The 23,510-nt window shown below is 45.4% G+C and overlaps 1 protein-coding gene across 1 annotated transcript in view; it reads right to left on the reverse strand.

The window, feature by feature from the left end:
* Gak (cyclin G associated kinase) overlaps positions 1 to 23,510 on the reverse strand; it is a 55,757-nt gene that overhangs the window by 21,195 nt on the left and 11,052 nt on the right. The window contains exons 5-17 of the mRNA XM_051170569.1: positions 23,190 to 23,332; positions 20,052 to 20,177; positions 15,947 to 16,036; positions 14,350 to 14,485; positions 13,875 to 13,987; positions 12,569 to 12,653; positions 10,959 to 11,082; positions 7,600 to 7,649; positions 6,921 to 7,069; positions 5,906 to 6,028; positions 4,591 to 4,724; positions 623 to 817; positions 27 to 144 (exon numbers count right to left, since the gene is read on the reverse strand). Coding sequence (XP_051026526.1) covers positions 27 to 144; positions 623 to 817; positions 4,591 to 4,724; positions 5,906 to 6,028; positions 6,921 to 7,069; positions 7,600 to 7,649; positions 10,959 to 11,082; positions 12,569 to 12,653; positions 13,875 to 13,987; positions 14,350 to 14,485; positions 15,947 to 16,036; positions 20,052 to 20,177; positions 23,190 to 23,332 — 1,586 coding nt within the window. The remainder of the gene's footprint in view (positions 1 to 26; positions 145 to 622; positions 818 to 4,590; positions 4,725 to 5,905; positions 6,029 to 6,920; positions 7,070 to 7,599; positions 7,650 to 10,958; positions 11,083 to 12,568; positions 12,654 to 13,874; positions 13,988 to 14,349; positions 14,486 to 15,946; positions 16,037 to 20,051; positions 20,178 to 23,189; positions 23,333 to 23,510) is intronic.

The following is a 23,510-nucleotide window of genomic DNA, read 5'->3' on the forward strand; positions in this document are numbered from 1 at the left end:
CATCTCCGGCAGCACTCCTCACTCACCTTGGCCTGCAGCCTTCCTCCCAGAGTGGATCTGGCATGGTAAATGATGATGAGCACGTCCCCTTGAACTGTTATGCCCAGGGGGATGACAGCCTTGCCGTCCTCAATTTTAAATTCTCTGCAACACATTGAAAAGTTGGCTTATGTTAGTTAAAAGAATATATATATATATATATATATATATATATATATATATATATATATATATGTATATTTAAAAATATTTTTATACACACACACACACACACACACATGAGTTCTAAGATGTTACCAAACACTTGAATCCACATCTTCTCTAGCTGTTTATATGCCGTGTTATTCCAAAAAGCCACTCTTTGTTTGTTTGTCTTTTTGAGACAGGGTTTCTCAATGTAGACCTAGCTGTCCTGAAACTTGCTCTGTAGAACAGGATGGCTTCGAACTCAGAGATCCATGCCTGCCGTGCATACACTCTTGTACATACCCTCCCATTCTCCACCCGCAGCCCAACATGCAATCATTTGCACCTAGCACAGGACAATCAGAATACAAGGCAGTTTCCGCTTCAGAAGTCAACAAGAAAACTCAAAACAACATGGGCTGAGATATGTGCTTACTTCATCCTGTCATATTCCTGGGACGTGGTGGTTACACGTTCCTCTCCAACATAGACCTCACAGAATGGTCGGCAGCCGTTCCTCTGCTTGCTGAACAGTGGCACAGGCGTCATGACAACAGATTTCACCAGCATTGGCTTGCTGTGAGGTGTGATGGGCTCCTCTGCCACCATGTCACATACATATTCAATGTACCTAAGACAGACACGCACTTGTCACCCAAGTATGTGATGTGTCCTCAGGGACAGGCACATCAGACTTTTTCCCCCTCAAATATAAGTATTTAATGCCACAAATCTCCTTTTGAAGGTTTGTTTTAGTTGTTCTTCAAAAACTGATACTAGGGAGGGGGCTCAGAGGTTAAGAGTACTGTCTGCTCTTCCAGAGGTCCTGAGTTAAATTCCCAGTAACTACCTGGTGGCTCACAACCATCTATAATGGAATCTGATCCCTTCTTCTGGCATGTAGGTGTACATGCAGATAGATCAATCATATACATAAAAACTGATACTAGGGGCACAGCCAGCAGAGGTGATCTACGCTCCATCTGCTGAGCTCCATCATCAGGCCAACGGCTCTGCCTGCCTTCCTGAGGAGTCCTGCTAGCACCAGGAACATCCACCAACAACAGGGTCAACCAGATGGCTAAAGGCCAGCAAAGGAACACAATTTACAACAGCCAGGGCAATATGGCACCACCAGAGCACAGCTACCCTAGGGCAGCAAGCCCTGGGTATCCTAAAACGGCCGAAGCACAAGATGATGACCTTAAATCCAACCTTATAGAGACTATACAGGCCTTTAATATGGAAATGAATGAGTCCCTTAAAGAAATACAGGAAAGTACAACCAAACAGGTGAAGAAACTGAAAATGGAAATAGAAGCAATAAAGAAAACACAAAAGTGAGGGAATCCTGGAGATAGAAAACCTAGGAAAGAGAACAGGAACTAAAGGCACAAGCATCACCAACAAAATCCACGAAAAAAGAAAAATCTCAGGCGAAGAAGATACTATAGAAGAAATCAATACATCGGTCAAAGAAAATGTTAAATCTGAGAAGTTCCTGAGTTCCTGACACAAAACATAAAAATAAATAAATAAAAAGGACATTATGAAAGGACCAAACACAAAAATAATAGGAATAGTTGGGCAATGGTAGCATACACCTTTAATCTCAGCACTTGGGAGGCAGAGGAAGGTGGATCTCTGAGTTCAAAGCCAGCCTGGTCTACAGAGTGTGCTCCAGAACAGCCGGTTACACAGAGGAACCCTGTCTCAAATAAATAAATAAATAAATAAATAAATAAATAAATAAGTAAGTAAGTAAGTAAGTAAGTAATAAATATTAACAACAACAGGAATAGAAGATGGAGATTTCCAGCTCAAAGGCCCAGAAATGAAAATTTCCCCAACCGAAAGAAATGCCTAAAACACACAAGAAGTTTATAAAAACCAAATAGAATAGACCGTAAAAGAAAATCTTGCTGTCACATAATAATCAAAACTTTAAATGTACAAAACAAAGAAAAAATATTAAAAGCTGCAAGGTAAGAAGGGCAAGTAATATAAAGGGAGATCCATTAGAATTACATCTAACTTCTCAACAGAGACTCTGAAAGCCAGAAGGACCTGGGCAGATGTCTTCCAGACTCTTAGAGAACACAGATGTCAGTCCAGACTACTATATCCAGCAAAACTTTTAGTTACTGTAGATGGAGAAAACAGGACATTCCATGACAAAAGTAAGTTTAAACAATAAATATATACTCAGGACCTTTGTTAGAACATGCAGTGCTCTTAACCTCTGGGCCATCTCTCCAGCCCCAGCATCAAACCTCTTACACAGCTGAGGCTGGCTTTGAACTCTTTATCCTCTTATCTAACTTCCAAGTACTGGGGTTACAGATACGTGCTTTACTTATTTATCTATTTGAGCTAGGATGTCAGAAGTTGGATCCTCACCTGGGAATGCAGCCTGTGACCTGAGCAGGACCTGCGGCTGGTAGGTAGGACAGTCCATGGGCCCTGCACAGCCTGACCTGTAGCAACAGATCAGTTCCTGTTGCAGTCTGCTCCCTGCGCTGCTGCACACACATCCTTGTTCTCTGACTGGAGCTCTTGGGTCACTTGTGCTAAGTCTCAATGCTGACATGTGTAGAGAAATTTTATCCAGCAACATGGCTACTTTAGCAAGGGACCACATCCAAAAACTTTCTAGGTCTGTGGGATCCAGCTGGAATGACACACCTTTAATCTCTCTGGCTGGACTCATCTTTAATCCCAAACAATGAAGGTAAAGTTACTGTCTGTAGAAGAAAGCACCCATGTTTGAAAGTGACGTCTAACTGGGGGACAAAGTGATAAACCAGAGAAAGATTGGATAAGAACAGCGAGGGAAAGAGAGCAGTGCAGAGAAAGAGAGAGGAGGCAGTTTGACCAGGACGGTTTTACAGAGAAAAGCCACAGGTGAATAAAAAATGAGCCAGAGGATTAGAACATATTGCCATAGTTAGTGTGAATCCAAGAAGAGCAGTGCAGTGAGAAGCTGAGATAAGCTGGTTTGAATCTGTCAACTTGGAGAGGAATTTGGGCCAGAAAAGCCAGCCAGAGCTCAGAAAGAACAAGTAAGGGTGATTTTACTCAGCAGTAAGCCTCTGAGACAATAATTACATCTGGCAAGTAAAATACTTTTACAGACATGTGTGACTAAAATCTGTATAATATCTTCTACTTGTGTTCTTGGTTTCTGTTTTCCTCTTTGAATCACTCTGGCTAAATAAACATTTTTATGCTTTCATCTCCTTTCTTCCATTGACTTACTAATTAGGGCACTTAAAATAATTTTCAGGACTTGCATAGTGAAACAGGCTTTTAATGCTAGCATTTGGGAGGCAGAGGCAGAGGCTAAAATGGGGACACAGATATATAGCCACTCTCCTCATAGGGCCTGAGAAGCACACTGCTGTCACGATGATCTACCCACCAGGCAGTAGGTACCTAAGGTGGGTCCCACTCCCAAGGCAATTGAATATGGCAGGAAGAGCACCTACTGTTCCCAGTGCTAGAACACAGGGCCCCTGACTGCGTGGACCTTTGCCTCATAATAGCATCCATGTTGGCTTTTTGTCTCATGCTCCACCCACCTGCTTTTACGCCCTTCCAAGTACGCATTAAGACAGAGGGCAGTGTCTCTCCAGACCTGGACTTCCAAATGAAACTCCTGAGTGGACATAGCTAGTAAATGCAGTAGTCCCATAGAGAACACACTACACAAGGGGCAAGGCTAGGCAGAGCCTCAAACATTTGCTTCTTAACCAGATATGACAGCTCACATCTATAATGTCAGCACTAGGGATGCTACGACAGGGAGCTGGCACAAGCTTGAGACCAGTCTGGCCTTCATAATGAGTTTTAGGCCAGGTTGAACATCAGAGTGGGTCCCTATAGTTAAAAAAGGGGGGTGGGGACTGATTCCTTTACATTGCAGGTAAATGACTATGGCAACAGTAATTTCTGAATCTTTTTTTTTTTTCCCAAACCTGAGCGAGTCTTATATGCATGTTTGTGACCTCAGAGCAAACAGGGTTAACACTTCACATTTGAAAGTGCAAAGGATGATAGTGCATTCCCAAATAACCTCCTAAGTCCACACACAGGGCTGGATCCCACAGAACACATGGCCACACATTTACTAGAAAATCTGTACCCAGGCACTCAATAGAAGGCTGCCACCACAAGCAAGACGCCATCACAGCTTGAGAGTCCCAGCTGAATATCAACTACGGCCTACACTTGCTGGGCACCTGTGGGCACAGGCCTGGGGCTGAGCTACAAACCACAGTGATACTATCTTGGCCTTCGACAAACTAGAGTACCTGACTGCAGGTCCAACACAGTGAAGGCAGCACCACTTCAGGGCCAAAAGAGCTGCAGGCATCATTGTCCCCAGCAAGAATCACCTGGTACCTTTTGTGGGATGGCCAAATGCCTGGTGGGCAGCGCTTCATGCTGAACATGTACACAGCAGCCTCTGCGGTGCTGAAGAGACGGCAGAAGCACAGGAATGCGCAGACTGCCACAGCAGATGCAGCTCTCCCATCCTAGAATGAAGAAACAGATTTCCTTTGCACACAGGCCCAGGCACAACAAAGACGAGGACTCACAACAGTTCCTATAGCCCTCCTAACTGTCTATGTGGCTAAGGGAAGGGCCTAATGTCGGGATTATTTATGATAATACATTTAGGAACATATATAAATATGCTTTGTGCAATAGGAATCCAGAACCCAGAAGACAGTCAACAGCAAAGTACACAGATTGGTCTGCTGGCCTCACTGTGCATCATTGTCTTTTTCTTTGTGTCACTGGGAACTGAGCCTAAGGCCTCTTACGTGCTAGGTTCCCAATACTCTTAATTCCTAATACTCACTAATTCTAACACAGGGTCTTGCTAAGTGGTTTAGGCTGGCCTTTACCTTGTGGTCCTTCTGCCTCAGCTTCGCAAGTAGCTGAGATTACAGGCCAGCACCACCACGTCTGTCTTACCACTATTCTCACTGCAGTATTTATTAACAGTTGTGCCAGATGTAGTGGTACACGCCTTTAACTCCATCACTTAGAAAGCAGAGGCAGGTGAATCTCTGTAAGTTAAGAGGCCAGCCTGGTCTACATAATGAGTTCAAGAACATCCAGGGGTACACAGAGAGACCTTGTCTCAAAAAAATCAAAACACAGTTGCAGTACAGCAGGGCTGAGCCCTGACTGTGCTTCCTGTTGGGTGTCACACTACCCGTAAGGTGTCCAAATCTTTCTCCCCTATTCTGTGGTTAGAAAAAACCTGAGGTAAAAACTCCTTTTCTCAGCCAGGTGTGGTGGCGCACGCCTTTAATCCCAGCACTTGGGAGGTAGAGGCAGGTGGATCGCTATGAGTTCGAGGCCAGCCTGGTCTATAAAGTGAGTCCAGGACACTCAAGATAACATAGAAAAAAAAAACCTGTCTTGTACGCCCCCCCCCCCCCCAGGCAGCCACAAAATCCTCCTTTTCTAAAAGGTGCACACCCCTTTCCCCAGATGCTTGGAGATGCTGGGTGTGCTGCTTGGACCACCAAAAAGAGCCCTTATGGGTGCTTCTTGTCCCACAGGAGCAGGCACCAACCACCAGGGAGTCTCTGATCATCAAGCCCAAAGCTTCAAACATGGAGGTCTTCCCCTAGTCAGTGTTTCCTGTGGTACCCAGGACTAGTCTCACTCTGGTTCAGTGTATGCAGCCAACACAACTCACCATGCAGTGCACAACACAGACGTTCCTGTGGTCTTCCCGGAGCCAGGCATGCATGCTCCTGCATAAAGTGTACAAACTGTGGAGATGTGGTGCCCGCCTTGCTGCCCAGCCACACTCAGAGACCTGTAGGAAGAAAGTCTACTTAGCTAAGTTTCCGTACCAGCCCCAGTGAACCTGGCTGGCATATCCACAGGGTTAATTTGTCTCCACTTAATTTCCTTTTTAAACCTTTGTGTGTATGCCCAGGTACATACATGCACCCAAGTGCGTGGAGGTCAGAGGACAAGTAATGAGAGTTGCTTTTATCCTTCCACCGTGTGGGTTTGAGAGATTGAACTTGGTTGTCAGGCTTGACAGCAGGTACCTTTATCTGCCGAACCATGTCACTAGCCTCCCAGAACTGTCCTTCCACATGTGTGGTGTCCTGGGTCTCTGAGTGTCTTCCTTAGCTGGGGCTCTCATATGGCATCCCTCTTGGCTATGAGTACCCTGTGCTACAACCCTGATTCACTGATGCTGCAAAAAGAACTGCCTTTTCCTGTGCTTTGAGTCAGTTTACATGTGAAAAGTCCTGGAGTCCAGAAGCAGGAAAGGGGAGGAAGGCACCCTAGTTTCTTTTTCACCCCATACTCTGTATTCTGTGTGTGTGTGTGTTAAAGTTTCCTTTAAACTATGGCCTATCCCCAGCCCTGGCCACACCTCTAGCCCTAGCCTCCCTGGCAACTGCTATGGTCAGCTCCTTGCACATGTCTGGCTCCTTCCATATCAGGCGAGTGCAGATCCATCACTTAAATACAGGTGAGGTGGTGCATGTCTATAACCCCAACACTCAGGGAGGCAGAGGCAGGGGGATCACTGTGAGTTCAAGGTTAGTTTGATCTACAAAGTGAGTCCAGGACAGCCAAGGCTACACAGGGAAACCCTGTCTTGAAAACACAAACAAACAAATAAAAAAATACACTTAAGTGGGAAAAGAATGGTTCAAATCACAAAAGAATAGTTCAAGGCTTCTTACCCGGTTGTGGAACTTGGAAGCCCGGTATATCCTTGGAGACAGGTTGTAGACAGCATAGTGCCCTGGGTGCTTGGCATCCAGAAACAATCGCACATCCTCTATGTTGTTTTTGATTGCTGATTCCACACCTTCTGCTGGGAACGACATCACTGAAACAAAGTAGGCCCTAGTTAGCTGCTAGGGGATTGCCTTCTTGGGCTGTGCTCACTTCCCAGCCAGGTAGCCGGCCAAACAAACACAGGCTCTTCTCATCCTCTTCAAGTCTCCCAGCCTATGTAGTGAGATGTGTGCAAACTATAACATGGGAAATCTCACAAAGTTAATCACAGCTCTCCGGGAGAGCTTTCCAGGTAACCTGATGTACATCATGGGCTATTAGGGCCACAATGAGCTTTTCTGATGATATTTTGCCTATGTTATCTAGTTTTAAATGTGCATAGTCCTCCCATTACTCCCTTCGTACCCTCAGAGTTCCAATCATGCCAAAAGCTGGGCTGACACTGGCTCTGTCTTTTTTATTTGTCAGGAAATATGCTTGACATAAGCCACCTACTTACCACCCTTCTGGGGTAGTGCTCCCACCACACCTCAGATCGATCCATGGCTACCAAAGAGGCTAGAGGTACCTTGGCTACCTCCACTGGTGTCCTGTCTAAGTGCCCCATCCAATTAGACACACCTGCAATCCTGGATGTGATGTAAGATATGTCCAAATCACCCTTTGCATAGCTAGAATGAAAAGAACACTCAATCAGCATAAAAAAACACTTGGCAGGTATACGAACTTTAAGTGGAGCCCAAGGCCTAGAATTCTGAGGTAATCTTGCTTGCAGGCTGTATCCCCTGTGTAGTGTGTCTGCGCATGTGCACAAGGTCTTGCATATGACCCTGCTGTGTAAGCCGACAGCCAATGAGAAGCAGCATGCAACATCTAAAATGGGGCAGCAGGTCAGGGAAGGGCTATAGTCGTCTTTTGCTTTCTGAAGTATTCTCAAAGGCAAAACACAGAGGGCTGGTCCTGACAGGAATAAAGGCAGGGAGGGTGTTAGACACCAGCCATTGATCCCACTGCTCCAGGGCTGGACAGAACAGTGGCTGGCAACATGAGGAGAGAGCACACCTTGTGCTCTGTAAAGGCCTGAAAGGCGACAGCAGACATTGCTGGAGGGGAAAAAAAAAGATATCCCAAATGACCAACATACATTATTGCTCATGGCCATCAGAAACTCTTAGAAACCAATCCCCTAAATTGGCCCATAAAACTGACAAAAATATAGATCAAAACCTAATGACTTTGTAAGAACTTGACAAATTATTCTACAATTCCTCTTAAAAAACAAAAAACAAAAACAAACAACAACAACAACAACAAAAACCATAAACCAAACCATGTATGCCAGAACAACCAAGTTACCTTGGAAAGGAGAAAGGAGGGAGGTAAGTGATATTGCAGAATTACCCTGAGTACCACCCCAGCTGGGCAGTGAGGCCTCATAGGGACAGAGCTGAGCTAGGCATACTTGGCATCAGCAAAGTCAACATGGGGTCAATACTGAGGCCAGGTAGAAAAAAGAACAGATATACACTATAAACTCACTGATGTGAAATCTGATTATGGCAATCTTAACATTTTAAAATGTCATTTGAACCTATTTAAGACAGGTTAGCTCAGGGTATAAAGGGCTCCTGAGACAAACAGTATGTACCAAAGTATAGCTTTATCTGGTGTTTAAATTCCTGTGGGGAAAGGCACTTAAACAGACAAGCCCCGGATCAGAACTAACTAGTGACAATCTGTTTCTTCACCAAATATATAACCCAACAGTAGCCAAGATACCAGGTATCAGTGGTAGATGTATTTAATGCCAGCACTCTGGAGGCAGAGGCAGACAGATTTCTGATCTCTGTGAACTCAAGGCCAGCCTGGTCTACGTAGTGAATTTCAAATCAGTCAGGGCTACAAATGTAAACAGAGTGAAGGATGCAAATACGCAGCAGACGATGACATGAAAATAACCTAGTTGCCCCTCAAAGAAGACAAACGTGCCCAGCATCCGGTCAGGTACGGGAAAGCACATGCGAGACACTCAGTGTTGTACAATGGGTACTGAGTATCACTCAGGGCTCCACACACGCTACCCCCTAGTCTCTTGCCTATTTAGGGAAAAGTCCAGGGACCCGGGCAGTTCAGCTCTGGGCACAGGCTCAGGGGTGTATACATTAGGTTTGACTCAACACACAGAAGAGTGGTCCAGACCTTGGCTTCTACAACATCAAGTGGCCTCAGGTAACAAAGATCGCCTGAAGAGGTCACTTTTGTCACATGTCACTACACTTGGACATTTTCACTGACAGAATTAAAAAAAGAAAGAAAGAAAGAAAGAAAGAAAGAAAGCATTTGGTGGTATTTGTATGTCAATTTAATAAACACAGGAGTTTATGTAACTCTTATCAGCCATGTCTACTTGGTAACCCCACAGTCTAGAAGCAGCCAAAGATAGTTATGAATATAAGTCAATATGAAATCATAAACTTACTTGAAACATTATAAGTTGTTGTTTTAGTTTTAAAGTTTATTATAGACTCGTAGTTGCAAGAAAGAGAGCCATGCCATTAGAATTTGGCATGGAGGTCAGCAACATGGCAAACAAGCAGCCATGTAGTGCAGAGTGCATCTTTAGAGAAAGTAAAGAAGCCCACAGTACCAAAGAAAGCCCTGGAAAACCTCCAAAGCAGAAAAGAAGGGAAAGTTTCTGGACTCAGAAAGGCAGGCAGACCCAACAGAACCAAATGGTGATACTGGATTGACTGTCTCCTTAGACTTTCTTGCAATGTGACTAAATAGCTATTGGATTCTTGGCCTTTCTGTCATGAGACAGTCATCACTGGACTATTTGGACTACAGTCTGTGGTACTAGTAATCAATCTAATAAACCCCATATAGAAATAGGCAATATACATTCTATCAGTTCTGTTCCTTTAAAGAACTTTCATCATAATATGAAAAGGTTGGACATGTCTGGTGGTTTAAGCACACATTCCTGGCAGAAGGCACATGCATATGCAATGCTTGCATATCTGCATTTCCAAAATGTAGCATACCTATATGTACTCCCTAAGTGGTACAGGCATAAATATGCAACTGCTAAGGCTACAAACATAAAACAATCACCAACTAAAAAGGGAAAGGCTATATCATCAACTCCTGAAGTTTGGGGACCACAGCACTATAATTCAATGGTGCTTACTACAGCAGCAGGCATCCACACTGACAGGAGCCAGAGCCAGCAGGCATCTCAGTCGCAATTCCCACCAGAAAAGCTGATGAAATAACCTCCATCACAGTGCTGTGTTCTGTACCACTCACCAAGGCTTTTGGGCTATGATTCGACTTTCTTAAGCATACAATCATACCCACTGTGGCCCAGGTGTCACAGGGACTGACTTATAATAACCAGAGTATGCAGGAAGGTGTTGCTTTGCCCTGCAATTGCTTTATCTATTTGATATCAAAGAAAAAAACCAGTGCTATCATGCCAGATACTGGCAGAGCTAAGGAGACCCTGAGCTGATTTGCTCAAAGCCAGTTCTGTGTGGGGTTCTGTGGACTGGGTTAGTGTGTGTGTGTGTTGTTTTCAACTTGACAAAAGCTGGAGTTATTTGTGAAGAGGAAAGCTCAATTGAGAAAATGTTCTCTGTAAGATTGGCCTATGGGCAGGTGGTCCTGGGCTACAAAGAAGGTAGGCTAAGCAAGCCACAGAAAGTAGGTCAGTAAACAGCATCCCTCTCTGGCCTGTTTCGGTTCCTTCCTCCAGAGTCTCCTGCTTTAAGTTCCTGTCTTAGCTTCCCTTGATGATGAACTGAAACCTGTAAGCTGAAATCAACTCTTTCCTCTCTACATTGGTTTATCACAGAAACAGAATGCAAACTAAGACAAGGTTCTAGGCTCTGTATCTGGCTCTTCCCTAACAGAGAGTGCCTCGGGGAATCTACACACAGGCAAAGAGCAGGACAGCCCTCACACTTATTCACACTTACTTAGCCACAGACTGGATGACCTTGGAGGAAGTATCCTTGAGGTTGGTGAAGAGCCGTTCTGTCCCGCCCCGCAGGATGTCAAGAAACCCACCGTAGGGCTGGTCATACTCTGCCAGAGTCAAAACTACAGGAAAGAGCCACAGTAGGTCAAGAATATGCCCTCAAGAAGCTCCACTGCTTCCCCTGATTCCTTCACACCCACCAGTGTGCCCTCTTTCCCACTAGCAAGTGCTAGGCTGTTGGTTCCAGTCATTTCAGAGACCAAGGAATGGCCAATGCAGGCACAGAAGGCCATGTGAACACATAACTGAACCAACTATGGGACACAGTCTCCGGGGGTAACTTCAGGACATGATACTCTTTCTAAAGTGAGTGTAGGTGATGCCCACAAAAGCGGACTCTGAGATCAGAGTGAAGCCATCAAGGACTGTGGTGGTAGAGCGAACACATACGTAAATTAGGTTCTGAACAGCCCCACAAGCAATGAGCCCACACAGCATAATGCGAAAGCAGACACCCTAGAACCCACTTCCTATGGTCTACATCTGTACCACACATGCTAGGCACAGGGACTAAGGACCTGAAGTACCAAAACCCTGGGGAGGCCAACCAGAGGAGACAGAGCCTTGCTAGGACACAAAGACCTAGAGAAGGGATCACGTCAGTCCTTGACGTCCCTAAAAGTATATTAAAAAATGGTTTAGCTAGATGTGATGGTGCATGCCTTTAATCCCAGCACTTGGGAGGCAGAGGCAGGTGGATCGCTGTGAGTTCGAGACAAGCCTGGTCTACAAAGGGAGTCCAGGACAGCCAAAGCTACACAGGGAAACCCTGTCTTGAAAAACGGGGGGAGAAAAAAAAAAGAGAGAAATAGTTCATCCAACAGTCAGTGTCAGTCCATGACCATATCTGTTTCCGAGTCCTCCTTTCCCTAAGTGGTAATCTCAAGGAAGCCAGCCACTCCACATGGGATGGAAGGCCACTGCCCTGTCTGTGGCTTGGCTCTCTCAAACCAGTACAAACAGTCCTCAACCCTTCCATTGAACCCCAGGCTCCTATGACCCCCCATCTCTTCATCTCACCTCCCAGTAGGCACCTCTAGTGTTCTGTTACCTTCAAGTTTTATCTGCTAACCTTGTCAAAAGCAGGTTTGGCTTTCATACTCAATCTCTGTGAGGTCTTCCCTTGAGAAGGATCATTTACATAGGCTGTGAACTGCGCAGATGTTCAGGGTACAGTGTAACCTCCAGAGGAGCTAGAGACTACGGCCAACCATGCCTAGGAGACTTATCCCATTATATCCTAAATGGCAGGTGAGTTAACCCGTGCTTTGTGAAGTGGGTATATGACTCCTATGGGACAGGGCTCTAGGCTAGTGTCTCCTGGATCTTGCCCTGACAATCCTTCCCTTGGTTGATGTGATTCAACACACCCTGTCAAATACCCTGAGTATTCATTCAGTTCAAAAGAACCATGACTTCCATGGGATGATAGAACCAATTACCTGCTGAAAACCCCTATAGGAACAGGGTTTTGAAATGTTAGGATGAGCAGTGAGTACCTGGTAAACAAGAGAACTGACATCCCAGTGGGTACGTTAGGGCACTTACCTCCACTGCTGTTCATAGGGCCCACAGGAGGGGGCTGTGCTCGGGAGGGCCCTGAGTTCCCATAGCCACCATTCTGCTCCAGCAGCTGTAAGATTCAAAAGCATGGCATCAGTTTCATACAAAAGTCAGAGCAAGTTAAACACCTGAACTTAGCATTGTGCTCAGCTGATGAGCAAAAAACTAAATGGGCAAACCTCTACCTCCTTTACTCTACCATGCAAGGATAAGTTCCCAGGAGTGTAGGCAGGGCTAGAAATAAAACAAATAAAATTTCCACATTCAGGGTAACCCAGGGAGCAATTATCACTTAAATGTTAACATCCTTATCCTATTCAAGACACATCCAAACCCTTATGGACACAGAATCTGTTCTTCCTATTTCATTTCCTCTCAAGCCATTCAACCATCTTGTATCAGGTGTGTAGACCAGAACCTTAACACCTGTGGCTCTAGTGCTGCGTGGGGCTCCTCTAAGAACCCCTCAGACCAACTCTGCATAACTCTTTGAACTCAGCCCGTAGTGCATTCTACCTTTGCTCTGCAGCAGCATAGACCTCAGTCACCTTGGTAACTAGTCCAGTATCAATAGCCTCTAGGAAGCTCTGGGTCCAGGGATGAAAGGACCAACAAACAGGAAGCAAACAAAACTAGAACCAGACATCCAGTCTCTGCAGATTGATTCAAAAGAGGCCTTACTTCAGGAATGACCCCGAGGGTAGGATAGCAGAATCTGCCCTAAGCCATGAATTAGGCATAGCAAAGCAGACATGGATGCTGGACTCCCAGATATGCCCAGGGACCTGTCTGTGCCCTGAAGGTATGGGCTAGGCTTATGGCTGCCTTAAGAAGGCTTCCTGGCCCCACACGCCACAACACTTTCTCAGGCTGCCTGCTTCTTCCATGCACACAGCATAGACTGCTTCAGTCCAACAGCCCATAAGCCCACGTTAGCCTGGGGAGAATGCAACCACAAGGCCATGGCTGGGTACATGACACTGGAAACTGTGAGATGTAGATAGTACTAATCATCACCTGAACCCAGAAAAAAAAACCCAACAAACAAAATGAAAAAACCAACCAGATGGTATGATAGAGTGAACCTTCTGGCCTATCTGGCTGGGAGAGCTTGTCCCGAGTTTGAGACTCCCTGAGTAAGGACTCACAGGAGTGCTTAGTGTGGTAGCCATGAGCCTGTGGGGGTCTGTGACTTCAGTCATACAAGATGAAGGAGCCCTAGGCTAATGCCAAGAGTATACAACACCTTGTAGGCCTAGGCATGGGCAGTGGAGCTTCATGATGTCCTTACCTCTGTAATGGGGGCTTTGGGGTTCACATTCCTAGCTGCTGCAATTTCCTGCAGCTGTCGGACCACTTCAGCAATGGACAGCCTCTCCTCTGGGTTGACCTTTAGCATGGCACCTAATGCAAAACAGTAGCATAAATTAGTCCCGTATCATCTAGAGCTCTGGGCCTAGGCTGGATACCACCTCCTGCTATTGCAGAGGTTACAGAGCAAAGATCACAGTGCTGACTTCAGAGCAAAGAATGACAGAATGCTGACCAAAGAAATTAAACAAGTCTGTCAGAAGTGGCCACTCAGAATACCACAAGCTTATCAAAGGGGTGGGCAGGTGGGCAACTCCATGGAAAAGCCCCCATTAGAATGCTGTCAGAATAGCAGCAATGGAGTCAAACGTACAATTGTACGGCCAATGGGTGAGTAGCACCTAAAACCCAGTGGGAGCGTGTGTCTGCATCAAGCCATTCCTAACAGGACTTACGAATCAGGCCATGGAAGACTGTGTAACGAGTGTCATCCGCAGGGATGGAGTACTTTCCATTGACTATCCGGAGCTTGGCTCCGTCCTCAAAGGGATGCTGCCGGAAACACAGCAGGTACAGGATGCAGCCCAGGGCCTGCGGGGAAAAATGGGGAGCAGGGTGTGAGGAACGGGGTAAAGAGCGAATGAGACCATGCAGGGAGAAGAGCGGCCGAGTGCTGAGCGTGGAGAGGGGTTATGAAAGGGAAAAAGGGCAGGGCGCCAGAAAGAATGGGACCAGAGGCCTCAACCTCTGGAGGGCAGAGGAAATGCCAGTGAAGTGGACTGCCCCTGACCAATGTTGTAATCGACCATGAGGTCTCCACAAAATGCTCAGCTGCCAAGATTCATGTGAACTCTTAAGACAGCTGAGCAGATACAGGATCTCAGAGAGTGGTACAGCTTGGTAGAGGAGTTAGGCTCCCACCTGCACTCCTACAGCTCTATGAATCCCTCCATCAATATCAGTTATACAAATATGCTTTACAATAAAGCGTGCATGTAAGTGTGTCCCTGAGCCGTTCTAGGAAGCCAACCAAACCCCATGAGGGGCTTGTGGGAAGCTAGGCTTGTAGTCAGTCAGTTAGAAGAGAGGCACAACAACCTATGACTGCTGTTGGCATCCAGAAGGGGTGGAAGTGGTGGGCATGCTGGGCGGAGTCTCATCCTGTTGTGGCCTGATACTGCATCTGGCAAATAGTCAGCATCAACTTGTTAGTAATGATTTGGACTAAGACTGCCCCAGGGGTGTCCTCTTGGGAACAGACTACTTACTGTATATGGGGACAAACCTTCTGAAGTCATATAGGTCTCCTGTGTCAACTATATTTGGTGTGAAAGGAAAGTGGATGGCTGTGGCAAATAAGGCTATAGTCCCCAGAGAACGCACTACATATCCTTGCAGACATCCCTGGGTCTAGAACTCAAGACTCCAGACGAAGAGCAAGTACAGAAAGTGTCTGTGTTGCCATGTGATGGCAGTGCAGACTCAAAGTTATATTGCTACTCCAATTAATTTTTTTAAAAGATTTTAAAATTTATTATTATGCATACAGTGTTCTGTTTGCATGTACACCTACAGGCCAGAAGAGGGCACCAGACCTCATTATAGATGGCTGTGAGCCACCATATGGTGGTTTCTGGGAATTGAACTCAGGACCTCTGGAAGAGCAGACAGTGCTCTTAACCTCCGAGCCACCTCTCCAACCCTCCAGTTGATTTTTAAAAAGATTTATTTATTATCTTAGGTGTATGAATGTTTGCTTCCATGCATGTCTGTGCCCCATGTGCATGCTTTCTGCTCCTGGAGCTCAGAAGAGGGCATTATTAGATCATCTGGAAGTGGAGTTACGGACGATTGTGAACTAGCATGTGGGTACTGAGAACCAAGCCCGAGTCCTTTGCAAGAGCAACAAGTTCTCTCGACCACTAAGCCATCTCTCCAACCTTCCTCCAACTGCTTTGTTCATTCGCCTCTGCTAGAGGCAGTCATAAGTGACACTTGAGAAAATGAAGGTGATGGGCAGAGAAAAGAGTAAGAGAAGCAGTGGGGCCTCACCCAGATATCCTGCCTCTCGCCAATGGGGAAGTTGGAATACAGGTCTACAATTTCTGGTGTTCTGTACATGGGGGTGGTGTTCCTTGTGATCTGAAGAAAACACAAATATTTCAGGGTAAGTTGCATATCATAATTATTTTTTGTTTTACACAGAAGCCCTACAACTTTTTAAGCTCTCTCCTAAAGGCTGGCAGCAATGACTTTTCCTCCCACTGTGTTCTAGAGGGCCCTGTGGCCACTCATCTGGCCATGCGATGCTGCACCACTGCTTTCCTTACAGAGGTAATCTCTCATGGCCACCCAGCATTAATGAAAGAATCAAGTCAAAACGTTCACCCACTGGGCTATTTTATTTCTTCAACAGAAACAGGTGTACCTGGCATGAAAAACCTCTTTCAAAGTGATCAAAGAGGCCAGCTTACATGAGGGGCAAACGGAGGGGCTGTACGAAAAGAAGCTTCCAGATGACGTCTAGTGGGGGACATAAGCCTGCATAACCCAAGAAATGTCTGCCAGCTGGTTATGTTTAAAAACTGAGAGCCAGGCGCTGGGTAGATAGCTCAGTCACTGAAGTCCTTGAACAAAAGTCAGGACCTGAGTTTGATCTCCAGAACACACACTAAAAGAAAAAGCTAGTATTGTGGCAAGGGAAGATGAGACACACAGGTCGCTGCGGCTTGCTGGCCAGACAGCTTAACCTAATTAGTGAGTTCCAGGCCAGTAAGAGACCCTACCTTAAAAAACAAACTGGATGGCGCCTAAGAAATAACTCCGAACTTGTCTTCTGGCCTCCACATACATACGCACTCAGACACATATGAATACACGGAAAAGCACGCTCACATATACACACACAAAACTGAGACCCTCTAGACCCCCAGTAATATCATGGGAAATTCACATCAAACTCTCATAACAACCCCCACACTATGATTCAAACAAGAACAAGCCAATATGCTTTGCACACTGCAGAAAGGCACCAAGGCCTCAGACTTGGCTTCTTAGACTGTGGTAGATGCAAGCCAGTGAAAGCCAACATGAGAGGCCTTCCTAAGGATGACAAGGAAATCTATGCAGATACAGTTCCAACCAGAGCCTGGAGGAAGGTGTAAAACATTATGGATCCAAGAGATAGAGTGAGACCAGATGAAGAACGGACAAAAGGTCAGGCCGGAGGCAATGTAGAGTGCACTGTGGCCAACAAAAGGCCAACACCAAGCTATGTAGTATGACTATAAACTATAGCTTGTGGAAAGCACTTTCATTAAAAAATTGATTTACATGTACTTTAGGGCACTGACACTTCAATCCAGCTCATTCTCTCCCAGGTGTCTGCTCTTTAGTACCATCTGATATATGGCTACATGGTGGTTGGTTGTGCAGACCTGTTTGAGGCCTACAACATACTGAAGACAACATAAGCAACACACACATAGATGAATGCACATACTGGGAATGCAAGTAGATACAGAAACTGAGTAAACTAAGTGAATTAAGGCAGACTCATTTCAGCAGAGCCCAGGAATCAGAAAATAAACAAAAACCCCAAAAGAAGTCCATTGGATCAGAGAGAAGAGAGTACTTCTCTGCCCAGCTCTGGATAAAGAGACTAAGAGAGAAAATACTAAATAAAGGCCAAGAGGCTGTTGTAAAAAGGGGCTTATGGCAATTGCTATGAAAATGTCGTTAAATAAACTCAAATGTACTTCAAATGAGTAAGGACCACACTGAGTAGAAAATAATCCCAGGAATGTCTGAATACTATGTCTATTCAGCACACAGCACTTGGGAACAGAAGTCAAAGCAAACCCAAACTTGTAGTAGATTCTTTGATGCCAAGGGTACATGATCCTGAGGTTGACCAGGTTAACAGTCAGACTGTTGACAGGATGGCTCTCACTCAAGACACACTGGGGTGGAGGTGCTGTGCAGATCTATAGCTGCTACTCTAAGAATGGATGTGTGCTCATTTGCATAGCTACATGATGGTACAAGTAAGTACATCTACTTAGAAGGCCCAGGCACAATGGCCCAGCAGTGACCAGCACACCTGTGATCAGGCCAGAGTTTCTCTTCCTTTCTCATTCCACGGCAGCAATGCTTCTCAAACAAGAAGCTGATCCCAGGGCCAGAGCAAGGTAGGCATGAGGTCGTGTCATAAAGACACAGTGTTCCAGATGACGGTCTGTCAGTCTGCTTTTCAATGCTAATAAATAACAAAGCACAGCAGACTATGGAAACGATGAGAAAGGAAGTTTGTTTGGGTTCATATTTCTGGTCAAGAGTTCATATGTAGTGGCAGTCTTTTTTTCTAGGCAACACAAGGTACCACACAGCAAACAAAAGTAATGTCCATGTATCTTCTGGTCTCTCTTTTACAAAGCCACCAAAATTCAAACACTGGGCTCCATCCTGATACCCTTATCTAGTCCTAGTCCTTTCTAAGGGCCCATCTCTAATTACCAGAGTGGACACCTCACAATGAGGATTAAGCTCAGAGCAAGTCTGGAGAAAAACCACATTAAAACCATACTGGATGGTAAATGTCAAAAGAATCCTTGTTAAGCAAATCTGGGGACATTTCCCCACCAAAATAAAGACATTGATTTGTGACCATGGGAAAAATAGTATCTAAGACCTTATTAATAACAAATTCATGAGCAGGTTCCAGGGCTCCCATTTCAGGGAAGGGTGGGGTAGTGAGCCAAGGTCTACGCACAATAGGTGGGCATAATGAAAGGGATGCAGGACTACATCCATACCTCACAGATAGGCAGGACCCTGGAAAAGGAGAACTGAGCAAAAGGAACTGGACTGGATTGATAAACACTGGTTCCCACCCATAGTGATGGTGGTGGCTGACAAGTGACACACTAAAACTCAATGGTGCCGAGTGGGCTATGAAGTGGGGCAAGGCTTCCTTCCTAAGCTCTGGCCAGCATTCTTCCTGGGCTTCAAACTCTAACAGTGGTTGGGAATGAAACGTCACACAGAACTTAGCAGGGTCTTTGCAAAGGTGAGGACTTACTTGGTCTAAGAAGCATAGCCCTGATGTGGTGACCGACCTCCCAATAGCCCAGAAAGCCTGCCTTTTATAGGGCCTGTATCATGCTGGGCAGTAAAGGTAAGTGTCCCCGGCAGGCATTATGCCAAGGTAGCTGTGCCTCTTCCTTCACAGCTGCATCCGCCTGTGAGAGGCAACCTGCTTTGAAGAAGCTTCACCTGACAGGTTAGACATATATGGCCAACCTTCAGAATCGCGGCCCCTCTGCAGCCAGAGTGAACTCTCCATCCTTTACCTCTTTACCCTTTTGGACCTCTCCACTGAGTACTGTGACTGTTCTTCTGCTCGGTATTGCTTTGTACATGCAATTTATGTAAATTCAATGAAATGTCAGCCATTGTGGAATTATGTATACATTTTGAGGATGTAGCCTCTTTGCAGGGATGGGAGCCATATGAACTAGGCTGTGGGCTCCTTAACGAAGAATGTTTCTAAACCATTCTTTTATACTAGGGATTGAATTTAGGACCTTGCTCATGCGAAGCAAGTATTCTATCTTTCAACCATATCTTCAGCCCTCTAAAATTTGCTATGTTTAGAAGGACATAGTTCAGACAAGTTCTGAAGATGGCTGCATAATAATGTAAAAGCCTTAATGCTACTAAAATCTCACATAAAATGTTAAAATAAAATTTGTTGTACATATTTATGGCAATAAAAATAATTCTAAGAAATTAGCAGGACGAGCCTGGTATGACGCACATCTGCAATCCCAGCACTCTGGGAGACAGAGGCAGGTGGATTTCTGTGAGTCTACAAAGTGAGTCCAGAACAGCAAAAAACAAACAAACAAACAAACAAACAAAACAAAACAAAAGCTGGATGGAGACATTTAAAGGCAGGTTGATAAGAGGAAGATGAAATGAAATGAATTTTCCATCCTGTTTAAATCTGTGGCCACAAACTAGCGGAGTATAGACAGGAAGATGCTGCTGCTCCCGGAACACAATGCCAAGGTTGTACCTGAAGACCCTGAGGGGATGTAGAGAGCATGAGAGGAAAAGGAACTGAGAAGCAACTTCCTAGGAGTGCATGCCTCACCTCTTCCTCCACCATGGCTCGCTTCTGGGCGCTCCAGCTGTAGTCGGGATAATGGGAGATGGTTGTGGCACTGCCAAAGTCGCAAAGCTTAATGGTCCCCTGGTTACTAAGCAGTAAGTTTTCAACCTGAAAAATTTCAAAGGATTGTTCTTATGAGCTTTGTGTGCACATGGCGCCTAAACCTCAGCAAGAAAAGACAAACAGGAAGATTAGTCATGCCCAGTTCCCTACCAGGAAACTCTGCACACCAAGGTCCAGGCTAGTGGTTTCTAGGGGCCACTATAAATTTTTTTGAAGTTAAAACCACCCACTAAGCACACATAGAACTTAATGAGAGACTATGAACCTTCAGAAAAGCTGGAAGACAAGAGTGAAATAGGCTACTTATATCTACATTAATATATCATGAACTTAGGAGTAAATCTAATAAAGATAGACAAAAGATTTCCTGTGCAGGAGGCCTTAAATGATTGAGGTGGGGTTTTTGTTTGTTTTGTTTTGTTTTAAAGCCAAGGTTTTACTACATAGCCTTGGCTGGTCAGGAACTCACCAGGTACATCAGGCTGGCCCTAAATTCACAGAGATCTACCTGCCTGCTTCCCAAATGCTGAAATAAAAAGCATGTACCACCACACCCAGTCATATTTTTAACCTATGACTCATAAAATTACATGCAATCCTAATTCCAGCTCATAGCTTTACTGGCATCCTGTTCCTCTTTCTAGGTACATTAATATCCTGTGCTTTCATCATCTACATCAGAATAGTGTCCCGACACAGGGCAGCAGCCAGCCACTTACCAATTCTAATCTGGCTCTCTCCTGAAAGTCTATCAACCATGCTGAAAAGTCATAGCAATTCTAGTAAAATCAGAGTTTTAGGGAAGTAGAAACCCTCAGAATAAAATTACAAACAAACTGTATCTACTTGTAAGATCTGTCAAGGTTGTGTTATGCCCAAATTGTGAGAGACTCCCCCAACAGACCACCCAAGAGCTGAGTCTAAATGCAACTGCAAGGAAGTCTTTATTGCAGGTTTGTGCCCGGGCCATACCTCCTATGCACTGACACAGCAGATGCAGGGAAGTGGCCCCTAGTTTTTATAGGTTTAGACAAAGAAATGGGTTTTACAGTATATGACTGGATGGTATTTGGGCAGGAAAGCTGCAAGCAGGGAGTGACAAGCCTTGGCATTTCATGGTTGGGTAGTAGGTGTAGGGCAAGTTGACCTATAGAAAAGGTTGATTGAAGCAGTCATGGGAGCATTAGGAACTTTGGCCTGGCTTCTCCTGATTGGTTGTTGCTATGTATGTGCCAGACCACCTACTGGTTAGCTTGACCAGCAAAAGAGTATATTTGGACTTTCCCAAGGTGAGCTGATTGTGTTGCTAGGGAATATTTTTCTGTATAGATTAGTTTGTGGTTTTCCTGGAATCTGGGTTTAGGCTTTGGCCAGGTTTACCACAAAATGGAATTTCTTTTTCAAAATGGAGTTTGTCTGGTCCTTACAGTTGCAGTGTCTGTAATATCACAGGCTGGCAATGGGAGAACTATGGAGATTGTGTGTCTCCAGAGTACCCAGAATTAGATGTGTGTACACTATGAACAGAGGGCACTTACTCCATGGACGAGCCAGATGGGATTGCTCCTAGGACACAGGCCAACATAGAAGCTACAAACAAGGGAGTCCGCAGCAGAAGGGTATATAAGGAAATGTCCCATAATGCATATTCCATGAGATATGGCTACACAGAAAGACACATGGATCTAAATATAATAATGCTGGACATAAAAAAAAAAAAAAAGGAGCAGATACATTTAAGTGACATGTACCAGCACAGAAAACAAACTGCGTAGGATCAACAAAACCAAGAAGAAGGTCACTGGAAGCAGGCAGTGCTGCCGCACAAGTCAGATGTGCTGCAGGCATCACTTGTACGGACACTTCACTGGGCAAGTGACTGATTCTCCATAAATTTTATTTTTTATACTCTCTTTTCCTAACACACATCCACCCATCACCACTGCCAACAGTAACACCTACCACGCTGTCTGAAAGCTTAAGTTGCTAAGTACAAAAGGGTGCGTGTATGCTACAGCACGTGTGTGGAGATCAGACAACAACTTCTGAGAGCCAATTCTCTCCTTTCACCTCGTGGAGCCTGGGAGTCAACTCAAGGTTGTCAGGTGTGGTGGTTTGAGTGAGAATGGCTCCCACTGGCTCACAGATTGGATTATTTGGGCCCTAGTTGGTGGACTGTTTCAGGAAGCCTTGTTGGAGGAGGTGTATCGCTGGGTAACAAAAGCCTGTTACTCCCAGTCTTTCTCCACAAGCCCTACCTCTGCCTCCAAGTTGAGGACCAGGATGTAAGTAAACTCTTGGCTACTGCTCTAGCACCTGCCTGCCTGCCTGCTGTTAGGCCCCCCACCATGATGGGCATCGACTCACACTCTGAAACTATAAACAACCCTTCCAATTGAATGCTTTTCTCCATAAGTTGCCTTGGTCATGGTGTCTCTTCACAGCAATAGAAAAGTAAGAAAGACATCAGGCTTGGTAGAAAATGCCTTCACCTGCTGAGCCTCCTCACCAACCCAGTTATAAAAAAGAAAAAAAATCTTTTAAAAGACACACAGGGGAAAGAACACCAGGATGGCAATACAACCTTAAAGATTTTGTTCAATAACATACCAGGAATTCCAGCGAGGCCAAATATATAAACAAAGGTAAAATAACAGGAGGAAGGGGAAAAAAGCAAAATGAAAAGAAACTGAAGGAAAAAGTGCAATGAATTCCTATGATTATACTCCTCAGCCAAGGCTACACAAGCTACACACAGCAAGCCCAGACAGGCAGGTGCCGCCCGCAGCTAGGCTATGGGGCACTCACATCCCCTGCCCTTAGAGATGCACAACAGAAGCCTTCCCACATAGGTAACTCCCCACCAAGGTCAGAGCTGCACCTGGATGCCCACAGTTCCGTGAGAAAGTCAACTGAGAAGATCAGCACAACAGGACAACAGCTGAGCAAAGGCCCTGGGCGCTGACCAAGCACAGAAGCGTAGAGACAAGTGGGAGCTATCCCGAGACAGGGGAACAGAGTGTGAAGACAAGGTGAGCAACGTAAGCCAGCTAGTACCTTGAGATCCCTGTGGATGATGGGTGGTTTCTGCCTGTGCATGTGCTGCACTGCTCTGCATGTCTGGTAGAAGATCTTCAGAATGCTGTCGCAGGACAGAGGGCCTTTACATTCAACTCTCCTGAGAAACTCCACCAGCTGTCCTGAAGGAGACAAGTGAGTTTAGTCACCCTGGAGTTCAGAATGCTGTATCCTACTTCCTCTTCTTGTTTTTGGTTTATCAAGACAGGATTTCTCTGTGTAGCCTTGGCTGTTCTGGACTCGCTTTGTAGACCAGGCTGGGCTCAAACTCAGTGATCCGCCTGTTTCTGCCTCCCAAGT

Source organism: Acomys russatus, chromosome 28 (assembly GCF_903995435.1).
Source record: "Acomys russatus chromosome 28, mAcoRus1.1, whole genome shotgun sequence".
Classification (NCBI taxonomy): domain Eukaryota; kingdom Metazoa; phylum Chordata; class Mammalia; order Rodentia; family Muridae; genus Acomys; species Acomys russatus.